The following is a 17,312-nucleotide window of genomic DNA, read 5'->3' as shown; positions in this document are numbered from 1 at the left end:
GACGAAGCATAAAAGGAAAAGTTGCTGAAAAAGGAGGATTTTTTGGTCTTGTGTGGCACAGCCTCTAGGCGCTAGGCATCCTTATTCAGAACAGAGCATCTCTTGAGTTTACGTTATCTGCACATACTTCCCATATGGAAGCTGAGTATTGGCCTTAAAGATGCTTTTCACACTCAGGCCAAGTTCACCAGATTATCGAAATTTAATACATCTATTTCCCTGAGATGACCACTGTACTACTGTGTGATTCTGCAATCGACTGCCAAGATATTTTTCTCTATTATGAACTGAAAAGAATAATTTCCGTTTTTTTTTTTTTTCACCAAGTCATTCCAGGTAGGACAATTTAACATTAAGATGCAGAAACTCCAGGCTCAAAGTGATACCATCTGAACACATATTGAAAGCAAAAGGATGAAGGAAATGCTTATAACAAAGTAAATTTAGATGTAGTTTTTTTATAGTTTTAATCTCCAGTAATAAAAACTGACATATGTCAAGATTATGATAGTTTATAGGTATTGCAGAGATTGTATCTCAGTGCATGTTTATAGGTATTGCAGAGATTATATCTCAGTGCATGTATTTTTTTCCAATTATTTTTGAGTTCTTATTTAAGATAATTGCTCAGACATTATTGTTTACAAGGGATGCTAATCCTTTGATATACGTCTCTTGGTGAGCTCAGAAAGCAGCACTGTGACATGTGCATCTGCAGGGCGGGTTACTCTTCCTTAAACGCTCAGTATTTGAGCTACTTGGTACAATGGGGAGAACTGGAAGAACTATGAGAGGGAAACAAAGTCTTGATGAAAAAAATCAGCCAGCTGATCCAATTACTCTTTGTCACTGAGAGTATTTACTGAAGTTTAGGCTTTTACAAATCTGGAATACAGATCCGAATGATCTAAAATTAAGGAACATAAGTACAATTAAGATTAAAATACCTTTAGATTTACACCCCCTAGTATAATGTGTTTTCAGAAATTAGTAGCAGATGTGCAACACACTGATCACATGTATAAGTGATCAACATAATGCTATGGCTGGAAAAAGCATTGTTGGAGCTGTTATTATCTGGGGCCGATAACAACAATGATGCCGCCACGTGTTCTTTGGCCTCTTGTCAGATAGCCGTGGTAGTGTTGGGAAGAATAACTGTATCTGTTGCATGATGGTATTGTGCACCGTAGGCAAGCTCTTGGGTATATGGGACCTCTGAACCTGAAGTGAACGATCCTCCTGCCTGGTGAGTAGTAGTTTCTACAGATTGGGTCTCTGACACACCTGGGAAAAGAGAAAGGAAAAAAACCCACAACAGTCACACAAAAATTGTGACATGGTTACTAAGGCCATTTATTTCATTAGTTACAGTAAACTTTCCTCCAGAAATTTTTAACTATGAAGTTAGTCACAATTCACAGCACAGAACTCCTGAACACAGGTGCAACTATATGGAATTTAAATGTATATGTTGGTATAAAATGTAACACAAGAGATAACAAATATCACACACGTATGTAAATGTATACATGTAAAGCACCTGATGGAATTTTAAATATGTGAGAAAGAGTTACTGCGTAGGCCTGTTATCTCCCTGAAGTTGTTTTTTATTTCAACCTTAGACTTTCTGAAGAGCCATGAAGGAACTATTGCATATCCCAAATCAACCAAACCCTCTTTCATTGGGTGCTTCATCCTTCTCTAAATTTTTTATAATTTTTTTGCGATACTTTCTGAGAATTTATACCAATTCTTCTTCTCTAGCAGAATATTATGGTAAATGAAATATAAAACCCCAACTAACACAACTGTGTGGCTTTGCCTTAATAGTTAGTTCGTTTACAATCCTGCTGCTTCCTGCAAGCAGGTGACTCAAATGTGTTCCAGCTCTGTGTATCTTTGGTGTATGTATTTGTTGGTGTCCATATGAAGTCAATCACATGTGAGGAATTATTTTGAAGTGGTTGTTGAGATATTTTCCTTAATTGCTTCTAACTAAATCAGATGCCACAGTCTAAAGTCATGAGGATTTGGAGAGACCACACACATCTCTGTAAACAGCTTCACATTTGGCTCAGTGCTGTGCAGGGTAGCACAAACAAACAAATCCTGGTTGGGCTGAACGTAGTATGGTGCAGCCCTCACCAACTTTGAAAAAGGTGATGAATCGTAAAAGGCAAACTTGACAATAAATGATCTAGATGGAGTTTCCTGGTCTGGAGACCCAGTAACACTGGGTATCGATTGGGCACCGGCGTTCCTGTGTGTTTTGCAGTCAAGGTCTGGCAAGGGAATTTGTACTCTTGCTGTAGAAGTTGCCAGAAATGGATCCTTCCACTGCTTTGGAATAGGTCATGGCTTGCCGGGCTGTGAGTTTAGAGCTGCAAAGGATGGCTATTCCTGAACATCTCTAGAAAGTCAGGCAAGGTAAGGGCTAGCTGGGCTCAGCTGTCATTGCTGGGAAGATCCTGAGGTGACCCAACCACAGGTCCAGCTGAGGATATTGGTGAATTGTGAGAAAGTCTGCAGAGCCATGCGAGATAAGGGAGGTGAAATTACTGAGGAATCAGTTCCTGTTGGTTGGGGTTCAGTTAGTAGCTCAAGGACTCAAGAGGGAAAACACCAACATGGACAGGTAGAAAGATTTAAAGGGAAGAAACCCCTGGAGAATGGCAGCTGAGCATGGTGGAGGGGCTGTTTGAAGGAGACATGGAGGAAGACCAACCCTCCCCTGCCTGAAGGGTCACCTGGCCAGCAAAGCCTCACTGGGAGTCTCGTCGGTGTGGTGGGTGTGATGATGCCCAGCTCATTAAATCCTGCTCTGTTGTGTGTTGGAGTGAGTATGCCATCACTTTATACATCAAAGATTTGCATAACCACTGTCAGAGTCTCTTTGGTTTGGGCACATTTAGCCGTGCACAGACTGACCTGATGAGGGAGGGTTACGAAAGGGAAGCAGAGTCGAGAAGTGTGTGAAGTGGGGAAGGTTGGTAATATTGTATAATTTAGAATAATGAACTTTTAGAAACATAATTTTGTTGTGGTGTTAGTATAATGTTTGTCTATGTTCCATGCCAACCTCCTGAGTCTTAGTGTTCACAAAGCCATGGGGTGGCATCATCCGGTAACAATCTTTAAAAATATTTAAATTTCTTTTTTCATGAATTATTTTGACAACATCTTGGCATGCAACAATTTCAAACCTATATATTCCTGCCCGCCTTCTTGTGCCACAGCCTTTGTATGGCATATGAAACATGGCATAAGAGTCAATCCCAGGCATCTGTTCCCTGCATGGTAGCCTCTGGCATTGCTATAGGGTCTTCTGGTGGTCAGTGCTGTGAAAATCAGTCTTTAAGAGGATGAAAGTATATTAACTTTGTTAATATATATCAGTGGAATTTTACTGGAGACTCTGGTATTATTTATGCTTAAGTAAAACAAACTAGAAGATGTCCTGGCCCTGGAAAGCAGGACTTTGTGGAAGGTTAGAGCTGGCCATGAAGGATTCCCTTGCACAGCCAAGATCACATCAGCATCCCAGCTCCTCTGACACGTCTTTGAAACCCTCCTAGTATTGTCTGGTGTCGTAGATCAGTAACTCAAGGGGTGTCTGGATCAACAGACAAGCAGCAAGAACGCTGCAGAAATTGACTTGTTCTGTGCAGTTTTACTATCATTAATAATCAGTAGCATGGGTGTGAGTGATTAGTCAAATCATATTGTACCTGGACCTTTGAAGGGTGTAAGGACCCAGTGTCAAACCATGTTCGGGGTACCCCAGTTTGTCTGGGACACGTCATGCACATGGATAAATATTTACCCTTGTAATTTTATACTTTGCATCCCGGGTCGACTCGGTCGGCACAGGCCAGTTAACTCTCTCAGAATCACCACCCGCATGTATTTAGGCAGATAAGTCAGGTTTGCTGGAGAAGAAGAAGTTCAATGTTAGTAAACCATGTGTAAGTGTAGAGTAAAATGCAGCATGTATTAAATACTAGTATGCTCTGCAAATGCAAAGAAACACACTGAGGATGTATTGGCTGCCAGCTCCTGTATCGGCGGTGCGTGGTCCCTGGGCAAGCTGCAGCATCCTGAAACTCTCCGCCTGCTCCCGGCCTCTCCCACTTCCCCCTTTCTTCTGCTCCCAGGTACCCTCTGCCGTTAAACTACCAGGCTTTCCCGGCCCACATCTCTTACCCAGCGTATACTGCACTTGGGAAGGGGAGTCACTAAAAAAAAAGAAAGAATGAGAACAACTTACCTAGGCTTAGAGGTGCTGGGGCTGGTCTTGAACGGGCTTTTAATGAGAGAGGAAAAAAAGAGTGAGACTGAATGAGGAAAATGTGTGCTTTTATGTAATCGATTAATATATGTTGTAATTGTCTAAATGCATTAAGACTAGGAAATGTTAGTAGCAACAGTTCTGAGGAATAGAGTTGTCATGGACAAGGGGCTCATATTAAGAAAAGTGTAGAGTCTTGAATACTAAAGATGACACATCACTAACATTAACAGGAACAAGATTTAATTCTGTTTATTCCTTTGTGTAGGCAGATGGTCTCATGCTCAAATACCCGCTTTGCACATGGAGTTCAGTTTCCTGTATGTTATCAAAACATACAACAGTAGATGTTTTTCTGAGGCAGCCAAATGCCTTTACCAGTGTGTAGCTGGTAGGGACAGACTTTAAGAGAAAACCATAGCCTGCTATCTAAGCATCTGAGGCAGAATATTTTCAATTAACGAGCAGAACTGGCAATTCAGATTTTTCAAAAGACAAATCCCATTGTAGAAGACTAAAATTCAAACCAAACACCACTGAATATGTCAGAAGGGTTCCCACTGACTGACTCAACTCCCAGTGGGGATGCAACTTTGAAAGTGCAGGAAGGCTGTCTTCCTTGGAGAGGGATGATCTAGAGCAGATCTGAATTTATACTGGTGTAGTGTGCCTGCCCCAGCAGTTTCCCCTTCCCTAGTTATTTGATCAGTATTTATCAACATTATATAAATATTTATATTAATGCTTATGAATATTTATATTAATCAGTATCATATAAATATCTAATCAATATTTCTCCCATATCAATACCAAGAGCATTTTCCGTCCCTTGATTTGGATGGAAGCCAAAAGAATTATCCCTGCAATGAATTACCAGATCCATGAGATTATGCAGGCAACAGAGGCAGGGAGCCATGCCAGCATGTCACCAGATCACAACTTTGGTGGAGAACTAAGGATACAAACTGGACTAACACTGCGTTACTTACAAGTGGTAACGGCTGCTGCTTCAGGAGTTGGTGAGTCTGATACAGAGGGTGAGTTTGTTACTGTGAGAAGAGAAAATATGAAATTAAACATCCACGTTTTGATGTTTAATCAAACATCAGAATGACTCACATGAAAAGTAGTAGACTGGTCACCACGGTTCAAGAAATAACTGTAGGGACATACCTGGATTTTCAGCTGTTGTGGACTCGGTCAGGACTGTCAAAGAGAAAGCAAAAGCCACACTTCAGTAGGTGTTCCATTACTGAACACCTACGCATCAGTTTCCTCCCAGGATCAAGCATTAGACCCATTCTGCTAAAGCTGAAGCTGTACATACCTGCTGCTTCAGGTGTCGTGTCTTCAGCAGGGGCTGCTCCGAGACAGGAGGGAAAACAAAACTGCAGGTTAGCCATTGTCCCAGCACGGGGTAAGGGCGGGGTACCCGAACCACAGGAGACCTGCAGGTCTCATTGCAGTGGTGACTGGCCACAGCACCGGGAAGATGCTGCCACTGCCTGGGGAAAGTCTGCCTGGAGCGTGAGCAGCCTCGGTGGGAGGAAGACACGTCCCTGTGTAGGCTGCTTCTGCCACAGCCTCTGAGAGATCGAGTGCAAATCTGTATTTTTATTAGTGTCATGTGTTTGCCCCATCGGTTTCCCCTTCCCCACTGCTTTCATCAGTGCAAGTATTTCTCCTGTACCCATCCCAAGCCCCTTTCCCTCCTTTATTGTGTGTGCAAGCCAAGGGAGAGGTGATTGGGATTATCCCTGAAACTAATAGTTAAATCCACGAGATTACACACACACGGTGGAGACAAGGAGACAGTCAGTACGTGATCAGAACTTGGGCAGACAACTAGGCAAGTAAGACAGAGTAATGCTGTGTTACTTACAAGTGGTAAAGTCTGCTGGGTCAGGAGTAGGACGGTCTGTTACTATGAGAAAAAAAAGATGAAATTAAATATTGTCTGCGTTCTAAATGTATATAGTGCCCCAAGACCCATAGTAGCAGCCCCAGCCGCTTGCAATATCACACGAAGCCATGGGAGTAACTGGGAACGTGTGTCTGCGTGGCTGGACATGGCGAGCGTGGCTGTGTTGGGCTGTTGACATACAAGCTGTGGGGACACGGCCAGTGCGATGGCATGCTCGCCTCTGGAAAACCCCACGGCGAGAGCCTGAGCTTGGGCGGGGAAGCAAATAACGCAACAGAACAGGGCACAGCTCTGGGGGCCAGGAAGGCAGGTATCCTGATAAGTCTGGAATTGGGACTGAAATGTGAGTGCATGGCCGTTAATTCCTCGATTTGGTGCGTGAGCCAGGGATCCTGCTGTCCTTTGGGGTTTGACAGCACCTCTGCTCACCATGGCTCAGTAAGAGACCAGAAAGAGGGTAGATTTATATTAGAAATTAGGACAAAGTTTCTTCCTGTGCAGGTGGTGAGGCAGTGGCCCAGGTTGCCCAGAGAAGCTGTGGATGCCCCATCCCTGGAGGGGTTCAAGGCCAGGCTGGATGAGGCTTTGGGCAACCTGGGCTAGTGGGAGGTGTCCCTGCCCATGGCAGGGGGTGGGACTGGATGGGCTTTAAGGTCCCTTCCAACCCAAACCATCCTGTGATTCTACGATTCTATGAAATAAATACCTGATGTTTCATCCGTCGTGGACTCAGTTGGGACTGTCAAAGAGAAAACAAAAAACATGCTTTAGTAATTTTTCCAATACTGGCAAAGCAAAGCAACATTATTGTTTAGGTGTAATTAGGTCTGGTATAATGAGATCCACAATGCAGCAGTTTACCCCATAATTTGGGATTTGTGTGAACCAGCTTGTGGTATTTCCACTGCAGAGGGAAACTGTGGGTATGGTTCTATCTCCACAGAGGCAAAAGAGCTCGGTGACACCTCTGTCCTCAGATCCCCCCAGGAGTTCGTGTTCTGAGCACCTTGAATCCTTTGGGGCTAAGGATGAGGTAAAGGCACTCTCACCTCCCAAAGAGCATGAATTTCTGCTCAGTGCTGCTAAAGTCCAGGGGAATCAGCACTCTGCTGCGGGGTGAGTTGCATTTGACTAAACCTGAGATAAATAAACACTGAAGTCCTCCATACCTGTAGCTTCAGGCGTGGTGAGCTCTGCAGGGACTGTCGGGAGAGAAAATAAAAACCATCAGAAGAAGGAAACCCAGATCAATGCTTTCTGTTACAAGGTGAGACAGCAGCAGCGCGGTCAGGGCTCTCCCCAAAACTGTGACCGAGGTGATGCTTTCTGAAGCCTCAGAGCAGGCTGCGGGTGTTTCTGCTGTGCTGCTGGTGATTCTGCCGTGCCATTTCCACTGCCACCCCGTGCAATGAGTACGTCCGTCGACACTGGGGCAGAGAGGCAAACCCAGTGGGAACAGGTATAATTTCTGCATTTTGTGTAATTACATGCAACTCCGGAAGGTAAGCTGGGAAACATTTTGTTCTGTAAATTACTAAAAAGTTTCAGCAAGTGTGGCTTGTGCTGCTGCACAGCCTCTTGATCCATCGGAGGAGAAATGGTTTGCAGTGTGTAGAGTGTGCTGGATTGAGCAGGAGTGAGTGAATGAGGAATGCAGGCTGATAATCTGACCATGATTGCTTCTTAAATGCTTCTCCTGGGGCTTGGAGCTTATGTACAGCACACCAAAGGTTTGTTGTGATTGTTTCTTAAATACTCATTGTAATTATTTGTCAGTGACCATCAACTAAGAACAAAGCATGGTACCAGAAAAAGGGGAGAGGAGAAGAAAAAACCAAAAATAAAATCACAGTGAAAATACAAGCCTCTTTAGAGGGGTAGTAGAAGCATCGTTCACTTCTTCGGGAATATGTAAGTCTCACGGCTGTTGTTACTCATTAAATCATGATAATACAATATGACAGCACAGCATCAGTATCGCTTCCCTATAGGATCTTGCTTTCTCCTGGACAGAAACAGCTGAGTTGACAAAGATACGGTGGCTTGCCAGCCTACCCTGATGTCTGGGATCAGACACACCACCTTCATCTAGTGCCAGAACCTCCATCAAAACAATTTCCTTCTGCATCCTCAGCTGGCAGGAATTTTCTTGAGTTTCCTCAATAAACTTCACATAAATATAGTGCAGATCTTTGAAAATGAGTCCCTGAGACCCAGGTAGAGGAATCTCTTGTTGGAAGGATGAGATGGCCCCAGGATGTCTGGAGCCCATGGGGCTGGTCCCACCTGTGACCAGGGTGCCTGTGGCCATCCTACTTGGTTCTCATCAGCCTCCCCACTCCCTGCATGGCTACTGCCAATGGTCCCTGTTCCCATAGTGGCTCCAGCCTTGCACCAAGCTCTTCCTTTCACCCATACTGGTTCATGTGCGTGCCTTAGGAAACTTAATCCACATTAAATAGAATAAAAAAGCTGAGTACCTTCACAGATGACACCAGCGTCTTCCTTGTGGTAGCAATCGTGCGTGCCCAGCCCCCTGTGAGAGCACTGCTCCAGGGAGGACTCGTCCCCTCCACATACCACGTTGTCCAGGAGAATATTTCCTGTGCCCTCCCCAAAAAAGGCATCAGTTCTGGCTGAGACAGCATCTCCGCAGCCCAGCTGCCTGCACACAACCGTGGCGTCCTGCACGTCCCAGCCGTCATCGCAGACGGTTGCCCAGCTCCCGTTGTGAAAGACTTCGAGGCGTCCTGAGCACGCGTCCTCTCCGTTCACCAGCCTCAGGGACATTTCTTGAGAAAGCAAAGGGAAACGTGTGGGCACCTGGCAGCTTCAGAAATGGGCTTTCCAGGTGCGTTTGTCAAATAGCAAAAGCCAACTTTCTTGTGTTGCACAGAAAGTTGGCAAAACTATGAAATTAATCTTATTGTAACAAACTACATCGTGTCAGTTCATCAGCTGTCAGAAATCCTTATTCCCATAGTGTGCCATAAACACTTGGGAGTAAACATAAAGATTTTTTTTCTCTTTCAGGCTCTGATGTGTATGTCCATAGCTAACATAACCATTCCCATTGATACCAGTATTCTTTAACACCAGAGCTCTTAGATAAACCTCAAGTATCTCAGAAACTCATCTTACACACATTTACTTGCTTTGAAAATTTTACCAGTAAAATTTTTGCCTTCCTAACAGTGCTTAAGTTGCTACATAAAATATATCATCTGTGAAAGCTTTGCAAGACCCATCTAGGGAAAACTCACCGGCTGGAACGGGCTCTGTTGTGACTGGGGTGGTAACAGGCTCTAGGAAAGGAAACAGAAAAGTGGATTTCTAGTTTTACTACAGAGGATGCTTAATAACATTCTTCAGTTACTATGTGAAAGAAAGAAGAGAAAGCAGTAGTGATGTGGAGCAACCTGTTCATCTCCGGAAGCATCATCAGCAAAAGGGAGAAGGCTGCAAACAGTTTTTTAAATGTCAGATGTTAATGGTTGCAGTTACCTTGCAGGTATAATATTTAATTGTTTTGGGTGTGGGACATACTCACCAAAGAGACACATGTCTGCTTGGGTCACGAGTTTAACTCCACTTGTACTGAAAAATCTAACTCTATTAAAAATTGTCTTTGATTTTTCCCCAGGGAAAGGTATCCCAGGATAAGCTGTAAACCAGCATTCTTTGTGCCAGGTCTCATCCTTTCAGCCAGTTACGTTTCACCTCAGTCGTTTCAGGCTCATAGAGTGCCCACCACATGGATTAGCTTTGCCCGTGGACCACCACTTGCCCTGGCACTGGCCGCACAGAGGCTGCAGTGACTCAGGCTCTCCAGCTACACACGTGTTTCCAGTGAGAATAAAGAATTGCTGGAAAACTGGGAATTGATTTGGAGAAATCCTAAAGGAAGCTACTAAAAATAGTTTCCTACTAAATACAAGAAAAGACAATTTGATTTACTAGCCATAGTTCATAATTTGTGGGAAATCAGGACTCGAAGAACTGAAATATAATAGTGATGATGTAAAGCTATGATTCAAATCGTAATGCATGAAGCAGTCAGGTAATAGAGTAGGAAATGCATCAGGTAAGTTTGACAATGATATTCCAGGTAGCCAAAGGATTTGAGAATTAAAACATTAAACCACAAACCTGTGTTTAAAAGCAAAAAGAAAAAATGTGGTAAAACACAGAAATTCTCACAGGTCTTGGTTTCATGCCTGAAACGATTCCACTGATGTAAACAAGTTGTGCATCAAAATCCTAGCTGCAGGCAGGCTTGCGTTGCTCGTGAAGCAATAGTTGATGAGAGATGCACTAGCGTACCTGTGCAAATGACACTGGCATCCTCTTTATGCTGGCAGTTATGGACAGCAGTCCCTCTGTGGGAGCAATCCCACAGGTTGTCTTCATCCCCTCTGCACTGCACGTCATCCAGGAAGATGTTCCCAGAGCCTGGACCGAACTGGGCTTCTGACAGAGCCACCAGAGCTGTTCCGCACCCCAGCCTCCTGCACACCACCTCGGCGGCCGCCAGGTCCCAGCCGTCGTCGCAGACCGTTCCCCAGCTGCCGTTGTGATAGAGCTCGACGCGGCCTGAGCACTGCCCGTCCCCGTCGGCCAGGCGCAGGGACAGAGCGGAGGTGTCTGCGGCAGAGAAAGCATGGTGCCTCGGTGGGGTTCATCTGAGACATGGGCACAGCCCATTTACTGCCCAAGGACCACCCCAGGGAGGACGGGAGCAGGTAGCCCCCAACATAGTCTGGTCCGACAAAGGATCCTCCCCTGAATTTCAGAGCTGTTGTAGGATAGATATAAATGCTCGAAGCCATCTTTCTGCATGCAATACCCCATGGGCATGGACATAGTGCTCTTCCACAATGTGTCAGCCTCTGGGGAAAGCTCTGGCTGACACCTCTGCCCATTTTGTGCAGCAAAGGCAAGGCTTGCTATGTTTTCTTTACCATCCTTCTCATCTATACTTCAGTGCTGTCTAAAGGACGAACGTAAATACCCAGAGCCAACCTTTTCCTTGGATACCTTGAGATCTAAGGGGTATGGATTGGGGTGGGTTTTTTTTTTTCCTTCCTTTAAATAATTCCTGGTTCAACTTCTTTTCCCATCCTTGCTAACCCTCATGGCAGGGGGTTGGAACTTGATGATCTTTAAGGTCTCTTCCAACCCAAACCATTCTATGATTCTGTGACAGATGGTTGGCACAGCATCATTTCCCCAGAACAGCAGCAGAGCCATTTCTACAGACCAGGCTCATTTCTGAGAGCTGGGTACTTACAGTGTACTCCACACATTTATCTCACTTTCAGAGGGAAAGGCTTTTAAAGATCTGAAGTTCCAAATTAGTTTTATGGACCTGGAGTGTATTTTTCTTTCAGAGAAAGAAATCAGAGACACCACCAACATAATAATTTAGTTTCTCCTAGTTTGTGGCCATCATAAACTGTACAAAGTATACACACCTGTCTTACTCCTTGGTGGGTCAGTAATTATGAGGTTTTCATTTTGGGACATTTTGCTGTCACCTGGCAGCCATTTGTAACCAGCTAATGCACATCCATTCAGAGCGGGGGACATGTTTCCTAGGACTCTTTCTCCTTAGTTCCTTTTTGCTGACCATGATCAAAGCTCCTTCCATCCGAGTACCATGCTTATCATTTACCTCTGCAAAAGCTGGCTGTAAAGACATGCCAGCAGCAATGTGCTTGGCTCACTTCCCAAGAGCTAGGTCTAAACTTCCACAAGACTGCGAAATATGATTTCGGGGAGAGAAAAAAAAAGAAATTAAGACAAAAGATAGTTAACCTGTTGATCCAGGCATTGAGTATTCACCAGCAATGGTGAAATGCGTTAAATAAAAAATTTAATAATAGAACTATATTAGCTATCTAAATCCAGGTGGGAATAGTGAGAAAGAGGCAGATTAAAAAATCTAGATCCAGATCCTGACTTAAATTGCAGTCAGAAATAAATTTGTTATGATTCAGCTGATATTAAAAATGGCTTTGTTGGGAAGGAGGCATCTTCCCTATTAAAGTTCCTAAGTAAATTAAGTGTTTCATTAATCTGAAATATGAGCATCAATCTGAAATTTTTGGGGGCACTTTTTCAGAAAATAAAGGACTGATTAACTAACAGTTTCAGGAATCTTTAATATATTCTTGTAGGGGTGTCTGCAGACAGCTGAAAGGCAACTTATTACTTTCAGCAAATTAATAAAAGGAAATAATCTATATTTGTGTCTCTTCAAAGACAATGCTTTGTGCTTAGTTAAGTGTAGAATATAATAAAAGAATCAGTGAGCACTTAGTTTTCCTGAGACTTTAGCACAAACAAATGAAAGTAATGAGATATTAATTATAGAGGAGCCTTTTTTCCCTTTAACCATTGAGCGGCATCCCTGTCACACACAGTATGTGTAAATAAGATGGAATTGTTTGCTCAGCCACTTGGTTGAGTAGACACAGGCAAAGCACTTAATAGTTACAAGGACATAGTTGCATAACAATGAGGGAATTATTAGGAAACCAGGTATGCACCATGTATTAAGTTCTTTAAGCCAGTGTAATAGTCCAAAGATGACTCATTTAAGAAGTTTGCATTCAGCTTCTGAAAGCCAAATAAATAAAAGTAAATCTTGAGGGACCACGTTAATTTCTCTGTTTCACTGGTATGTGCAAAGAAGTGCAAACTTCTTTTGTTCAGTTGGAATAGAATCCAAGCTGAATAAGTAAGGAGAGCAGCAAAATCTGATCAAAGCTCTGCAAAGTAGTCTTCAAAGTAAGAAAGTTTCCGTTTCTATCCTTTTGAAAGTGAAATAACTGGCAGAGAAAAGGTAGGGAAACACTGACTGAAATATTCTTTTCACTGTGCTGAAGATTTGTCTGTTCCTAATGAAGAAGTTTGTAGAAATTAGAGTGGATAGGTCCTAGATCTTGCACATGAAAATATTGTTCAAAATAAGGTTAATGGCTGGAGCAGTCAGCAAATCTGTGCTACACTTTCCATTGCTGCTCCCACTGGTATTGAGTCCCAGCTCTGAACTTCTGACAGCATAGATAAGGCTGTAGAAGACAAGCAGCGTTAAAGAAAGGTTGTAAAGAGAGGAATTATCAGTTGCCTTGCTAATTGCTGGTCATGTTATGCAGCATCTCGGACTAGCAGATGTCATGGGTGTGAAACAGGTACCGCTCCGTGGATGAGACCCTCAGCCCCTGCCACTGAAACTGGAGGGGGGGTACAGACAGAGTGGCAGAAGGAAAGGCAAGAGCCATGCGCTCTCTGGAGGACATGGTGAGAATACAAAGTGATCTTCATAAACGGAATAAATGGCAAAAATCAGCAAGATGAACTTCAAGAAGGACAGGTGGAATGGGTTGCTCATTGGAGAGAGAAAATTCCCACACAAAGGCAAAATCATCCTTTCAGAAGCAAGAGAAGGGCTGTGGAAAGACTGGAACTTGGTAATGCTCTGGTGAGCCTGTCCAGTGTCAGTCTTGCTCTGAGAGTCATATGTGGGAGCTACTAATTCTCCTTGGTGCTAAAGAGACCTCAGCTGTTCATTTAAGAAAGATAGTGATAATGGGGAGAGCTTGGATGAATGAATCAAGAATGTAATAGGCTTGAAAAGCATGAGCTCTGAGGAAAGCTTTAAAGAGCTGATTTTAGCTTATGTGGGAAGAGTCTTTCACTAGTCTGGAGAGGGCTCTAAAGAGGATGGCCACCAGTTCCTCTGCTCCCCGCTGTCTGCAGAGAGCTAAGGCAGCAACTGTAGGCAATACAGAAAATGTCCATCAATGAAAGAAGTTTGAATATAGAGTCCAACACATTTTTGTGTGCGTTTTGAAAATATCTGTCAAGTTCAGAGGCAGAGTACACATAGTCATCTCCCCTGGTGGAGATTTGCATAAGAGTTTAGAGCCTGCTGTTGCTCCCAATTCCTGCTTCATCGGATGAGGAAGTCGGACAGCAGCTGATGGCTGATGCGAAATGTCCCTGTCTGGTGAAATTGTGGTTTTAAGATTTTTTTAATATCTAAGAAATTATTTCATAGATTGATTAAAACAGCTCATTCATTAAAAACTTGCAAAGTGTCTTGAAAAAATAGATGCCAGAATGAGAGTTGTCCAAGCAAAGAGAATGGGGAAAAGGTGGGACATGAGCACACACATTGCACTGAAGAAGGGCTGGACCAAAGCTCTGTGTAAGTTAATTACCCCTCCCTAACGGGGACCACTAGTTGGTGCTGAGGATGAGTACGTGAACAGGATGAGTACATGGGCGGGAGAAGCACACAAGGTGTGCTCAGGTTCGTGTCCTAGCCACCCCCTTTTTGCAGCTCAGCACTTTCTGAGCCCCAAATGGAGCTTTGCATGGTGATGCAGGACACAGGCATTTTTGCTCCTAACACTGCTTGTGTCTGGTTTTTCCTTACCTTCGCTCAGCGCAGACAGTGCTGCTGGAGTTGGCGGTTGCTCTGTACTGTCTGTGCCTGGGGCAAACGTGGTCACGTCTGTTTCTGTGACAGCGGAACCTGTTGAAGCTCTGAAGTCAAAAACTATAGGAACAATGAACGATAATGACCAAACATGAGTATGAAACAGAATTAAAGTTTTTGGTTAATATGAGCTGGATTTGTCATTTTGCTAAAAAACATTAAAAATAGAGGAAGCTTTGTTTCAGAGAGGAAACATGGACTTGTCCCTTGCACTTCTACCTGAGCCTCTGTCACCACATAACACCATGATAAATAAATATTTAAAATTTGAAGTTTTAAGCTTCTAAGCTAGTGGAGAATGAAGCAATGTGTTCTTAGCCCTCTTTACTGAAACTTCGTTGCATACATTTTCCATACAACGTGGCTTTCCCTTAGCTCACTTAGATTTTGCAGCTGTAATTTTGTCTTTGTAAGCTGTGCTTTGGATTTGGGGTGTAGATATTGCCTCAGTCTCTTAGTAGATGCAAAAGAGGAAAACAGGAGTGTTGAAGGGACTGTGACAGAGCTGAGGAAACACATTATTGGAGAGAAACATCAATCTCCTTGGTGACAGAGTCCAACAGGGATGAGTAGGAGAGGACAGAGAACCAGCCTCTGTACTGTGTCAGGTGGTGGCATCTCCATCTCTAGGACTAGGAAAGAATCGTCAAAGGTTATTGACTCTTTAAGATGAGGATGTCACAATCTGATTTACTCATTGATGCTCTCCACAGTAAAGTGTCCGCTTTTGCCCAGACAAAAGCACAGGTATTTGGGCACTTCTGATGATTCCTAAATTGTACAAACAGCACAAGCAGCTGAAAGCCCCAAATTGTTCATAGGTACACATCTCCCAAAGTTTGAGAGCCCAATATTTTAGAAAGGAAAATTTTAGAAGCTGGACTCTTTCTCCACCGAGATTATTAGATTAGTTTAAGATCAGTTGACTGATCTTAAAACTTTATGCAGTTATTCTAATCCTACCAATATAATCTGTATTAAACGAACTTAAACACAATTATTATTAGATTTTATGCTGTAAGGTCAGTTCTTACCGTCATGAAGTGTGTATTCATAAAGATCTCCTGCAGGTGGGCTGGGTGAGATGGATGGTTCTGCGGTATTTTCCGAAGCTGTGAGAAGAAGGCAGAAGCACAGAAACGAAGGGGAGAGAGCATTCAGGTAAGGCTGAATGACTGAAATCAACTCTCGATGACTTTAATTGCCTTCAGCTTTGTGGAAAAGGGTGTCTGTCCACATCCACTGACATAGCTCAGAAATGGATCTTCATGTTAATGCTTTGCATTACAAGCGTAAAAGAAGTTTCTGACTTCTCTCCCCAGGAGTGAGGAAAGCAAAAGGAGTGTGAGGAGCAAATACAGAAATGAGTGCTGTCATTTGTCAGTAACATTTATTGGTGTATAATTTCCCAGCACTGCCTTGTGGTGTGTTTTTTCCACTTCATCCTGGACTAGCTTGATCAGAAAGCCCAAGCCTGGAGGCTTATAAATTGTTTAGGATCTGCATAGATAATGTTACAAATGGTGAGAAACATAGACTGGGTGGCTTTTTCTCTGAGTCATGCTTCTTAAAGAAATAAAAATAAAAATAATGATTCCCTTCAGATTCTGTGGTTCAAATTCTGCACCATTCATCTTCCCTGGAAGCAGGCATTGCATATAGCGTTTGCAGCTCCCAACTGGAGTAGTGTCAGTGGTGTTAGTGACAGCCTGCCTGTGCTGCCACAAAGCCAGCAACTTGGTGCCAAGCAGGTGAAGTTCATAGATAAGCACTAACTGCACTGAAAGATGGTGATTTTGCAACATTTCTTAGCATCTCCATTGATGTCCCCTCTGAACCAAAACTTACAACCGTGTTTTTCTAACATGCTGCATGTTGTGCCCATGTTCTTTACCTGTCTGCAGCGTAGTCAGGGTTTCTGATGTCCTTTCCTCTGTGATGGCGGTGGAAGCAACGGAGGCATCTGTGCTACCAGAGGAGGCTATAAGGATGAGAAATTAAATGGTTACGAGTAGCAATTAAAAACATTTTTGCTTTACAAAATCATAAGTGTAGTATTTATAGCTACAAGCTCAGAGGTGTTAATCATTAAATGCATATATTCCTGATATGTCCTGCCAGCCTGATATTTTTAAAGTGAAGATGTTGTAAGGGGGTTGTTTCTTCACAGAGGTGTTTAATTTGTAGTTGTCTGCTGTGAATATTTTACAGATTTACATGGTCACATCTTAATCTATCTGAAAAAACCCAGATTAACAGAGTATTTTCTTAGATAGCAATTGCAAAATGGCTATTCTTACCTCCATAACCTGTGGTTGGGATTTCAGGAGCTGAAGTGTCGCTATCCTCTGTGATAACAGTGGACCCAGAAGCTGTATCTGAGGCCAAGAGAAAGTTGAGGAAATAAAAAGAAGAGGAGAAATTGTCAGCAACTAAGAGTGAACTAAAATCTTGATAAAAGTAAGTAGACTTGGGCTTTGCAGGACAGTGAATCAATGCATGGCCTTTTATTTTTGCTGAAAAAAAGACTTTCACCTTCATTTAATATTTAATAATAAAGATAGTAGATGTTTCTGACTGCATTCTTT

At 43.2% G+C, this 17,312-nt stretch overlaps 1 protein-coding gene across 1 annotated transcript in view; it reads right to left on the bottom strand.

The window, feature by feature from the left end:
- The window catches only part of CUZD1 (CUB and zona pellucida-like domains 1), a gene marked incomplete at its 5' end in the record, with an annotated part of 28,242 nt that extends 11,140 nt beyond the window's left edge, over positions 1–17,102 (bottom strand). The window contains 11 exons of the mRNA XM_010087419.1: positions 5,465–5,497; positions 6,174–6,215; positions 6,922–6,954; positions 7,385–7,417; positions 8,696–9,007; positions 9,479–9,520; positions 10,539–10,859; positions 14,662–14,784; positions 15,759–15,836; positions 16,619–16,705; positions 17,025–17,102. Of these exons, the coding sequence (XP_010085721.1) occupies positions 5,465–5,497; positions 6,174–6,215; positions 6,922–6,954; positions 7,385–7,417; positions 8,696–9,007; positions 9,479–9,520; positions 10,539–10,859; positions 14,662–14,784; positions 15,759–15,836; positions 16,619–16,705; positions 17,025–17,102 (1,182 nt within the window). The remainder of the gene's footprint in view (positions 1–5,464; positions 5,498–6,173; positions 6,216–6,921; positions 6,955–7,384; positions 7,418–8,695; positions 9,008–9,478; positions 9,521–10,538; positions 10,860–14,661; positions 14,785–15,758; positions 15,837–16,618; positions 16,706–17,024) is intronic.
- Between the last annotated feature and the right edge of the window lie 210 nt (positions 17,103–17,312).

Source organism: Pterocles gutturalis, unplaced genomic scaffold, assembly GCF_000699245.1.
Source record: "Pterocles gutturalis isolate BGI_N339 unplaced genomic scaffold, ASM69924v1 scaffold10111, whole genome shotgun sequence".
Lineage (NCBI taxonomy): Eukaryota > Metazoa > Chordata > Aves > Pterocliformes > Pteroclidae > Pterocles > Pterocles gutturalis.
This window is presented reverse-complemented; position numbering and strand designations above follow the sequence as displayed.